Consider the following 11,454-nt stretch of genomic DNA (forward strand, 5'->3'; position numbering starts at 1 on the left):
AGTCATTAAAAAGAGAAAAGTAAAAATGTTGCAAGGTGCGTATTTAGTTTCAAATTTTAAAAATGCCTTTAAATGTATGTCAGAAAAGTCAGGAAAGGTTTATGATTAGTATGACTAAATGACAAGACTAGTAAGAATCTGCAATTTTGAGTCCATTATTTCCCATAATGAATCACATTTTTGTAAGTATCTGAAAATTAATCTTATTTTCTTAAGGTAAGCCAAATGAAACATTACATCTGATCAGATCCTTATGACTAAGCAAATAGAGTCAATGAAATTGCAACTGAACATTAAGATTTCCTTTATTCATAATGATCACTAATGAAAGTAATGTATTTGATTGCATCAGTCAATAAGCAAGGTATTAAAACACATAAAATCCATATCTATTAGTCTTAAATATTTATTAACTAAACTAGACAGAACAGTGTCAAAGTATTAGCTTACAGGATATAAAATGCACCACTCAAAAAAGTCAAATAAGCAAGCACAATGTATTATTGCTCTCACCCCTCTAAAGTCTGTGTTTTAGTTTGCTTTCAGACTTCCAGTGCCAAGGGCACAAGTGACATTATACTCATTATAGAGTCCTAGAAAAGCCTGGGTTGGAAAGGACCTCAAAGATCATCTAGTTCCAAACTGTCTCCCATGGGCAGGGAAACATTCCATGACATCACAAACCCAACCTTGAATACTGCCAGTGATGAGCATCCACAAGTTCTCCAGGCAACCCATTCCAGTACCTCACAACCCTCATAGTAAATAATTTCCTCCTAAGATTTAATCTAAATCTCTTCTATTTTAGTTTAAAATCATTTCCCCTTGTCCTAATACTATCTGCCCATGTAAAAAGTCACTCCCCTTCTTTCTCATAATCTCTCTTTAAGTACTGAAAGGCCATAATGAGGTTTCACAGAAGCCTTTTCTTTTCCAGGCTGAACAACACCAGTTCTCTCAGCCTGTCTTCACAGCAGAGGTGCTCCAGCCTCCTCCATCTTTGTGGCCTCCTCTAGACTCACTCCAACAGGTCCCTGTCTTTCTTGTGCTGAGGATCCTTGGCCTGGATCAAGTACTTCGAGTGGGATCTCACAACGGCAAAGTAGATGGGAATAATCCCTTCCCTCACCCTGCTGCCCACACATGACACTCTTGGCTTTCTGGGATGCAATAACACCTTGCCAGCCTCTCACCCACCAGCATCCCCACGTCCTTCACAGCAGAGCTACTCTCATCCGCCAGGTTGCATTGATACTGGGGGTTGCCCCAACCCAGATGTAACACCTCCCATTTGTTCTTGCTAAACCTTATGAGATTCCCACTGGTCCACATCTCAGGTTTGTCCAGGTTCATCTGGATGGCATTCAGGACCAGCTGTACAGTACTGAATGATTACCAGTGAATTATGGAACACTCTGACAGTGTTTGGAAAGAGAAGAAGCTGACAACTCAGAGAATTTAATGTTCACTTTGCTCCCCAGGTTTGAGGGCACAGTATCAGTTGATATCATGTGGGGTGATGTCACCTTCTTGGGGGGACAGGAATCATGCAGAGTTGGGTGTTTTCTTCAGGGACTCCAGGAAGATGCGCTCACCTTCCAAGAAATCAAGCTCCTGAGAAGACAGGGATGGATGAGATATGTATGAGTGACAGGGGCACATCCCACGGTGACACTCATGACAGAGGGAAGGATTCCAAACCCTTCTTCATGCAGGGAGCTATAGGCTGGCACTCATCTGTGGTACCCATTGGCATACATGGGGAGGCCTCCCTATAGTCCATAACAACGAGTGCGACCCACCTCCAAGAGCATCCCTGCTTGCGCAAGGACACATCTGGGAAGCAGGAGCTGATAGGAGAGAGTGGGGACTGAGCCAGAGTCTGGTAGAGCTGGCTTCACTTATACAGGGATGGGGTGGGAGAAGGACAACCCTGGTGAGCTAGGGATGTTATCCATGAACATGAGACCAGCTATGAGGAGACACTTGTCCTTGCTTTTGCTATTACTCCTCTGTCTCCACTTTCTGCAACCTTGCCCAACCCAGCATCTCAGTAGTGGTCTTAGGAGACACCCTACGCTGTGTATATCAGTCTCAAATCACATTTTACCCAGCCCTGCTCCCACTCAGCTGGTTCCAAGCTCATTCCAGCCCCTGTATCCCACTGCCTCACCATCTGGGCCCTGTGTCTCAGCATCTGTAGCGTGGCATTGAGTGCAGTGGAGCTGTCTGTGTTGTCCCTGCAATACCACAGGCCATGCTGAGGGTGCATCCTGCCTGCAAAACACACCTGACTGGATGGTGCATTGTTGTTGGAGGTTTCACAGATGGGGAAAACAGAGCAAACCCTTTTTTTTTTTTTTTTTTTCTGACCACGTGCACCTGCAGCAGTATTCTCCCCAAATTCCCAGTGCAAAAGGGCTTTAATACACCAACACCCCAGAGCACTGCCCTGGCTCAGAGACTTTAGCTGAGCTCCTGCAGAGGATAAGGAGGCAAACTCACACACAGATGAGCTTTAGACGTTAAAACTGCCCCCAGGAACATCCTAAGCCTCCTGACAAATGGACTACAAAAGCAGCTGCTTTCCACACAACCCTTTCTATCAGCATTATGAAGTCTTACACTGTGTGCTGGAGAGGCTTTCCATAGGGGCACAGAGGTTCTGGGCTGTATTGCACAGCTGTTCGAGCTGTCTCCTCTGCTGAGTTGTGCTCAGCCAGTCCTGCTCCATTCCCACAAGAAAGAAGAGCTGTTGGCAAATGTGTGGGCCCTTGGCACAGGGGCCAGAGGCCAGAAAGGAGAGGAGGTATTTGCCTGGTGCAGAAGCTCTTGATCCTGCCTCAACTGCTCCAACTGTTTCTGCGTCGCCTGGAGCCTTTTCTGGTACAAGGACTCTATTCGGCGTGCCTCCCGCAGGGCTCGCTTCCCTACTCTGTATTTCTGGGATGAGCGCTGCAAAGCAGAGTGGAAGATGGGAGACAGAGCCCCTTGCTGCCCAGGGGCAGGGCTTCTTTGCACATCCCCTTATTCCCAGCTAAGGATTAGAATACAAGGCTTAAGGAGTGTGAAGCCCCAGGTTTGCTCCTGGCCTCTGTACAGCTGTGAATTGCAGTGCAGATGCTTCACTTACTTCAATCAGGCTTTTAATCTCTTTCTTCTGCTTCTGGATTTGCTGGGTAGCACTGTTCACCTTCTCCTTCTCTAGCTGCAGCTCATGCCAGGATTCATCTAGCTGCTCCCTGTCCCTCTCCAGCTGCTCCTCCTTGGCTCTCAGCCTGTGGCCCTGGAAACTCAGCTCTGCCTGCTCCTAGGATGGGCAAGGGGAAAGAGTTGCATTACCTGCCCTGTTCATCTGGACACTTTTTAATGTCTTCCCAAGTAGATGAAGGAGATCAGCCCTTGCTGATCTTCTCCTACAGGTCAGTTTGGGGTGCAGAAAAACACCACTAGGTACTCAAGCAGTGCACTCATTCACCTGCCCTTGGGGGTCAAGACTTGCAGTCAAGCTCTGTACAGACATACTCACATTCTTTCCCCGAAAGGACAGAGCCCCTCACCACGTTGCACACCCTAAGGTGTGCTCAGGGCATGGCAGTTTGTCAGCAGTGGGAAGACTTGGCCTGAGTGGTTATTTTCCACCCCACTAGTGCTTAAAAAGGCAGTTCTACTGCATCGTCTGTGCCATATATTCACTCTTGGCAGCCCCAGGTGAAGGAAGACAAGGCTTTAGAAGGGTTAATCGAAGCATCTTACTGCAAAAACCCACTCTTCTCTCTCCCCCTTTTTCTACCTTGCTCTAAGGAGATCTTGTTCTGTACAAATTCTGTAGACATAACCCATAGGTACATTGTACAAAGAGCCCAGAGGTAATAAAATATAGCCAAATAGGCTAAGGCAGACATTTGAATAGGTGAAGTAGGCCTAAAGCCAAGGTTTTCTTCAAGCCTGGGCGATCAGAACACGAAACAAAGGAAAGTACAGAAGGTCCCCGGGGTCACCCGATGAAGAAGAGTAGATTTGAGACCCCATGATGAAGACTGGAACTACCCTAAATTATTCCTCAAAATAGAGACCACGCCTCCAACTCTGCCCTGACTCCACCTGCTATGAATATTATAATCTAATGATGCATAAATATGAATATGCATGTGATTATGTTGTAATCGTAACTAGAAACTGTATAAATTGCTTGTTCTATTCAAGCACTTTGGAGCCTGTTTTCCCAGCACAAGCTGGCAGGCTGCCCAGCCGCTCAATAAATACCTGCTGTTTTAAGGCATAAAAATGCTGCCTCTAAGCAGTCCTTTTTTCTACCTGCCTTTTTGGGCATCACGGGCAGGAGCAGAATGTGGCTTGTCATGTGCCCATGGCACAGGGAGGTTTTGCCTAAGCCACCTTGGAGGCTTCCTCTCAGCAGACTTAAAATGAAGGTCTGCTGCTTCTGCTCTGACCGTCCAAACTCCTCACAGGCATAGGAGAGAGACAGAGAGGACTGATGCTTCAGTCAACATCTAAGACATAGTGGTGGAGGTTGTTCCTCAATAGCTGGGTTCGCACCACACTGAGTCGTGTCTCTGACTTTACACCTGAAGGCAGCACTGAACGTCTTCCCTGCAGGTAGGACCCATTCCTAGTGCCTGCCAGGTGGTGCTGAAGGCCACGGGAAGGGGTTCCACTGTGGTACCTTGGCCAGTCTCATCCTGGTATGGTCCATCTGTCGGGATTGCTCCATCTTCTGCTCCTCCCACTCCTCCCTCAGCTTCTCTTGGATATGGAATTCTGCCCACTCAGCCTCCAGCTTCCCTCGTTCCTCTGAACACTTCTGCAGCATTGATTTCTGCTCCTCCATCAAAGTGTTCTGGAAAACATGGCAAGAGAGGCAGAGAAGAAGCCTTAAGTCCCATCTGCCAGGAGATTTTTCATATTTGACACATTGTTCCCATTAAACCCCACAAAACATTAAAAGGTTGGTTTCAGCCCATGGCCAGAACTCTGCAAGGAGAGCTCTGGCTTCTTCTCCTTGAGAACCAGCATGAGTCATGCAGTTACACAGCAGCCTCTGGTATCTACACAGTAGAAGGTTGTTTGGATGGTGATTCCCCACATGAGCAGGTGTGGGATGAAGAAAAGAGAGGTCAGACAAAGGAGGCTGCAGCACAGCATCCAGCTCTTTCTGTCATCACATACTGCAGTGCAGTGCTGCACACACTGACAGCACATGTGAAAAGCACCTGGCCATGTCCACCTGACCTCACCTTCACCCTCTCCAGCTCTTCTCGCTCTGTGGAGAGCTGCTGCCTCATGAATTGTCGCTGCTTTTCCAGTGAACACTGCAGTGATTTCACTTTGGCTTCCTCTACCATTGCCCTGCCACGCTCCTGGGTTTGGACATGAAGGAGAGACAGATGTCATTCCCAGACTCCAGTGGGTGAGGCACGTGACCCATACCCACACAGGAATGCTGATGTGTGCACAGGACCCAAACTGGGCTCACCTGCTCCAGCAGCTGAGTCTGCTCACTCAGCCTGGCCTCCAGTTTTGCAATCACCTCCTGGAATTGGCTCCGCTCCTTTGCCATGTCCCTCTGCTGCTGTGACAGCCTGTCCTGGAGCTCTGGGGTAGAGGCAGCAGCAGGGCCATGAGCAGCATGAGCTGGGATACGCCCACAAGTAGGTGCAGAAAAACTGCACCTACTTGTGCTCACCACCTGCTGCACATCTCCAGGACTCTGTTTTGTCAAGGGTACACCTTGAGATGTTGGGTAGCCAAAGCAAGCAAGGCTTTGCCAGCCTCAGCTGGACTGACTTTCTCCAATAAACTCATTAACAGAAGTGAGGGTCTTCAGGTGTACATTCTGTAGGAATGAATCCCACTGTGACGATACATACCCTTGAGCTGCTTATCGTGCTCCTGCGATGTGGGATGTTTTTCCTGCTCCCGTGGCATGAGATGTTGCTGTGCTGGGGCCATGTCTTGCCTATGCAGTGGGAGCTGAGCTGCCAGGTGCTCCTCCTGCTGCCGCCTCTCCTCCTGCTGCCGCCTCTCCTCCTGCTGCCCATTGTTCTTCTCCACCACCTTCATGTGGCTCCTGCCAAAGAGTTAACAGCAAGAACAGAGTGTTGCTTTCTTGCCATATCCGGCATGCTGGGGATGTGCTGGCAGTGGGACTGGCCCCTCCTCCTTGTCACCCATAGCACTGTTGATGAGAATGAGCCACCACCCTGGTCCCCTGTGGGGCTGCTCTCTGCCACCACCAGGTTCACACTGACACGGCTCTTCCCCCATCAGGGATGGACTGGGGAAGCACTCCAGCATTCCCACCTCAGGGGAGATGGACAGGGCTATAGGCTAGGACCTGACAGAGGAGGGAAGAACAGGTCAGAATCTGCTACCTGTGGGCAAATGCAATGAGATCCAAGTCCTCCTGGTGCTGCTGCTGGAGAAGCCTCAGTAACTGCCTGAGCTGTGTCTGCTCTATCTCCAGTGTCTGGACCTGCTTGACACCCAGAGAGAAGGCCCTTGTGTGATCCCAGTGGCAGAGTTCCCACAGTAGCACTTTGGGGCTGTAGGCATCTCTAGACACCAAGATTTCTTCCATCTGCCCTGTCCACCGATGTTACTTGAAGCAGATGGCCCCTTCTCCTCCCTCTGCGTCACCTGTGGTCTCCCCACCCAGCAGGCAATGAGGCTCACCTGGCCCTCCAGCTGTGACACATGAGCTTGGATGTGGAGCAGTGCTAACAAGCAGCTTGATGCAGACTGGAGATGCGACTCAGCTGCATTACCCTGACGGGACACAGGGATGTTGTCAGGGAGGTAAAGCACCAAATAGAACATCTCTTCCTCACCCTGGAACAGTAATCCCTAGCCCACTGCAGCCCTTCCTGTATCCTTCTCCTGCCCAACCACAGTGCTGGTAGGTCCTTTCTCCCCAGGAGCAGCCCCTACCCCAGACACAAAGATACTGTGCTTTGTTTTCACGAAACAGATTCAAGGAGAAGCGTGTAATTCCTCTGGGAGACAGTGTGTATCCTGCCATCTGGGCAGGGTGAGAAGACCCATCTAGATGAGAAATAGAGGATTCCAAGACCAAGCAAGAGCAGCCTCTGCTGTCAAAGCTCTAATTCCCCTTCAGTTTTCTAGAAACAACTTCACATCTCGTCTCTGATACCCACTGCTGACTTGAATGGTGTGAGACTAGGGACAATATTGGCCTGCCTCTGCACCAGCCCTTGGGACACTTGGGTTCTTTCCTGAAATTTGGGCTCACCTCTAGAAATTCTATGTCCTCCTCAAGTATGTTGAAGAGATCATCCTCTAGCACAGACCTGTGACACAAGCCTGGGCATTAGCAACACCCCATGTGAGCTTGGCGAAGATACTTTGGGGACAGCCAGGCCAGGCAGGGGGAGGTGCACGTGATCAGACAGCTAAAGTGCATCAGCCACACCATGCAACACAGAAAAATGAAGCAAAAATAGCACTGGGATAAAAGATAGCAGAGCTGGGGAATTGCTCTGTTTAGCAAATAACTGTTACAAGAGAGATTTACGGAAGATGTACAGGGAGCTGGGTGCCAAGGAGCACTCAGCTCTTGCTGGAAGGCTTCAGGCTCTGGGGTCCCAGTTCTCAAAAGCACCACAAGTAATTCACCTTCTCAGACAATGGTTATTGGGTCAGGGAATGAGGTGGAAAAGCCAAGGACAGGCAGAGCAGAAGAACTTGGAAGGAGACTACAGAGGAGATCCCCAGGAGTGATAAGATGTGTCTGAAAGGCACTCACTTCTCACTGGCCTGTGAGCAGGTGTCCTGGGCTCTCAAATTGCTACGCTTAGCTGACTGGAAAGCTCTGGCACCTTTAACAGTATATTCGTCTGGAAGCCAGACATGGAGTGATTAGGACAATGGACATATTCCTGACTCTGTCTCTCCAAAGGGGAATCTGTTGTGTCTCAATGGGCCAATGCTGAGCTCAGTGCACCCAGTACTATGTCCCCACAATGACACAAAATGGGGATGGCATGATTCTGCAGATTGACAACCTGCTCAAAGGATGGCTGGTCACAGCCTGAGCAGCATTCCCATGGCCAAGGGTGATACTGTGTCTCTTGCCTTTTGCTGGGTTCTTTTTGAAGGGCAGGGGGACCTTCTCTGTCTATGACTGTCCGAAATATACAACCACATGATACGCACCCGGGGCTCTGACCTTTTGGGAGGGATCTGGCTTTGCAGACTCCAACAATTCTGCTGAGGCTTCTTTCATGGTGCTGGGCTGAGGGACCTGCTGACTGTGTGGGCACAGAGACACAAGTAATGCTCATCAGTGTCATAGTTCAGGGAGAGGTGCACAGGCATTTGCCTATTGCCATTTTTGTCAGTTTAAATCTTTGCTGTCCCCTGGGATCAAACAGGCAAGGGCCTGATGATTCTTCAGAGCTGCCTTCCCTCTCAGATACAGAGGTCCCAGAGAAAAGGGTTTACTGGTGGCCTCTCACTCTCCCCATTCCCCCATCTCCTCACACACGCAGCTGCTTTCTGCAGGACACCTCTCCCATGCCTGAGAAGCAGATGAGGCCTTACCTGGAGCCATCTGTGGTCTGTGCCTTGTCCTGTGGAGTAGCTGTCTGTTGTGGCGCTCTTGTGGAGGCATCTAGCTGGCTTCAAGCACAAAGCATCCAATGGGAGACAGCCAAGGAGAGGATGAAAGATGAGACCCTTGCCCCTGACATCCATTCCTGCCTCATAGCTGACAGCCTGTCCCATTTGGCTGTGGCAGGATTCAGCTTTTTGATTTCAGAAGGACCACAGACACCTCAAAATGTCCATCACTGGTGTTCCTTCTTGCTGAATCCATCTCCTGCTTCTGGTAGCAGCAGCCCCAGCTTATACACTTCTGCCCATGAAACATGGCAGTTTGTCTGCAGTTCACCTCTGAGTCCCATTTGGTTGGCACAAGTCTGAACCTGTGCCCAAGTGAACTCAGCACAGGAGGTCCTTTGCTTGCAACTAGCAGGAATGAAGGGAAATGGAGGTAGGAGCAAGGAGGATGGGGGATCTTTTTGGGGTGTGCTGATCCAGGACAGCTCCATGGGATCTGGGGCCACGTGTGCAATTTTGACCACAGATGGAAAGAGAGCTCAGAGCTGGGATGAGACATTGGGCTGGGTCAGTAGTAGAAATCCCCATGTTAATACCCTAGCCTGAGAAGGACAGTACTTATTATTAATTTTCTAAATCTAAGCCGAAGATTTCTGAGATGTCCCACTAGAACAGCTACACGTGGAACAGATGGGAGACCCACAGCCATTGACTGTGCCTTTACCTGACGGGAGTGTGGAGGTCCTGCCCTTCACCCGGGGCATCCAAGGCATTTGCCTGGGCTTGAAATTTCTTGTGAGCCAAGCCAGCACTCAACCAGTCCTCCTCCTTCTTCAGTGGGTCAGCTTTAGCTGCTGCCTTCTCTGTGGCCAGGAGCTGGCTGCCAGGGAGAGGCTGGCTGTCTGCTGCAGGGCTGGTCTCTGCTGGAGGCTGTGGTTCCAAATCCATAAACTTCTCATCTTTTGAGCTCTGCCAGTCACAACTAGTCCTTCTGGCCTCCCTGACAAGGCTGTGACTGGCTGGAAGAGGAGATTTAGAGTGAGGCTCCTCTTTCAGTTTGACACTGCTCTGGGATGCATGCCTGCTGCAAAGAGAAGGAGTCACATACCTGCCTGCAAGGGGACCCTGCATGTGAGGGGATGCTGGGAACCCTGCCCACCCCACTGTGGGGGCAGCACAGCTGGTAACTGGAGCTACAGACACACACAGAGCACGATACCTCACAAGCTGCATCTTTGCCGTCTGGTCTTCAAACCCAGAGTGCTCATGCTCTCCAAAGACACATTTTTTCTTGTCCTGATCCTCTTCCTTCTCTGTTCAGACAACCGTCCTTGAGTCAGTACCCAGAGGAGCAGCTGTCTGCAAAGAGACCGGCCCTCCTTCTCTTCCTCCTTCCCCGCAGCTCCTACTGGGATTTCTGTCTCTGGGAAAACACAGCTGTAAACACCTTTACTGAAAAATCTATGTGTGTATGGGAACACCTTCTTTGTTTGGAATGAGCCCACACCCAAATGCAACTGAGTCATGGCTACAGTGCAAATGTTACCAGGCTGCCTCTAGAGCAGTATGACACTTTTGCATCAGCCACCATCCCTTCTATGTTGACAGAGAGCCCATTAGCAACCCTATTCACGACTACAGAAATGGCAATTCCTCTACAAGGGCATTAGAAACCAACCTCGCTCTGCCAAGATAATACTGTCACATCTGACAACCTTCCCAGTGTCCCTGGCTGGGCTCACCCAGCTGCTTTTTATTCTTCTTATCCAGTTCTAATTCCCTATGGTCTCTCTTGCTTGTGTCTTCCAGGAGCATTGCAAAGATACTGCTCTTGCAGCTGCCAAGCTCACAAAGCAGGGGTAGGAAAGCTCCCAATCTCAATAGGGTAATGAGGGAGCTGGCAGAAGAGCTTGCCAAGCCACTCTCCATCATCTTCCAACAATCCTGGCTCACGGGGGAGGTCCCAGATGATTGGAAGTTGGCAAATATCACTCCAATCCATAAAAAAGGATGCAAGGCTGACCCTAGTAACTACAGGCCTGTCAGCCTGACCTCGGTGCCTGGCAAGGTTATGGAGCAGATCATCCTGAGTGCAATCACACAGCAGCTACAGGATGGACAAGGGATCAGACCCAGCCAACATGGGTTTAGGAAGGGCAGATCCTGTTTGACCAACCTGATCTCCTTTTACGATCAGGTGACCCAGCTGGTGGATGAGGGAAAGGCTGTGGATATGGTCTATCTGGACTTCAGCAAAGCCTTTGACACTGTCTCCCATAATATACTCCTGGAAAAGCTGGCAGCCCATGGCTTGGACAGGGGCACTCTGTGCTGGGTTAAGAACTGGCTGGAGGGCCGGGCCCAGAGAGTGCTGGTGAACGGGGCTGCATCCAGCTGGCGGTCGGTCACCAGTGGTGTCCCCCAGGGATCAGTGCTGGGACCAGTACTGTTTAACATCTTTATCGATGATTTAGATGAGGGGATTGAGTCCATCATCAGCAAATTTGCAGATGACACCAAGTTGGGAGGGAGTGTCGACCTGCTGGAAGGCAGGAGGGCTCTGCAGAGGGACCTGGACAGACTGGAGAGATGGGCTGATTCCAATGAGATGAGGTTCAACAAGGCCAAGTGCTACGTCCTGCACTTTGGCCACAACAACCCCCTGCAGCGCTACAGGCTGGGCACAGAGTGGCTGGAGAGCAGCCAGGCAGAAAGGGACCTGGGGGTGCTGATCGACAGGAGGCTGAACATGAGCCAGCAGTGTGCCCAGGTGGCCAAGAAGGCCAATGGCATCCTGGCCTGGATCAGGAACAGTGTGGCCAGCAGGAGCAGGGAAGTGATCCTTCCCCTGTA

At 50.2% G+C, this 11,454-nt stretch overlaps 1 protein-coding gene across 1 annotated transcript in view; it reads right to left on the minus strand.

The window, feature by feature from the left end:
* Positions 1-1,290: 1,290 nt before the first annotated feature.
* Positions 1,291-11,454, minus strand: part of LOC114064168 (fas-binding factor 1 homolog) — a 12,358-nt gene continuing 2,194 nt past the window's right edge. The window contains exons 3-19 of the mRNA XM_027896968.1: positions 9,821-9,914; positions 9,326-9,685; positions 8,584-8,661; positions 8,197-8,291; positions 7,787-7,877; positions 7,274-7,331; positions 6,697-6,789; positions 6,396-6,496; positions 5,892-6,091; positions 5,498-5,616; positions 5,259-5,381; positions 4,688-4,861; positions 3,134-3,310; positions 2,818-2,955; positions 2,626-2,725; positions 2,174-2,277; positions 1,291-1,614 (exon numbers count right to left, since the gene is read on the minus strand). Coding sequence (XP_027752769.1) covers positions 1,546-1,614; positions 2,174-2,277; positions 2,626-2,725; positions 2,818-2,955; positions 3,134-3,310; positions 4,688-4,861; positions 5,259-5,381; positions 5,498-5,616; positions 5,892-6,091; positions 6,396-6,496; positions 6,697-6,789; positions 7,274-7,331; positions 7,787-7,877; positions 8,197-8,291; positions 8,584-8,661; positions 9,326-9,685; positions 9,821-9,914 — 2,174 coding nt within the window. The 3' untranslated portion in view covers positions 1,291-1,545. The remainder of the gene's footprint in view (positions 1,615-2,173; positions 2,278-2,625; positions 2,726-2,817; positions 2,956-3,133; positions 3,311-4,687; positions 4,862-5,258; positions 5,382-5,497; positions 5,617-5,891; positions 6,092-6,395; positions 6,497-6,696; positions 6,790-7,273; positions 7,332-7,786; positions 7,878-8,196; positions 8,292-8,583; positions 8,662-9,325; positions 9,686-9,820; positions 9,915-11,454) is intronic.

This window comes from Empidonax traillii, unplaced genomic scaffold, assembly GCF_003031625.1.
Source record: "Empidonax traillii isolate 1590-97213 ecotype Southwest subspecies unplaced genomic scaffold, ASM303162v1 scaffold18:size2335232, whole genome shotgun sequence".
Taxonomy (NCBI): domain Eukaryota; kingdom Metazoa; phylum Chordata; class Aves; order Passeriformes; family Tyrannidae; genus Empidonax; species Empidonax traillii.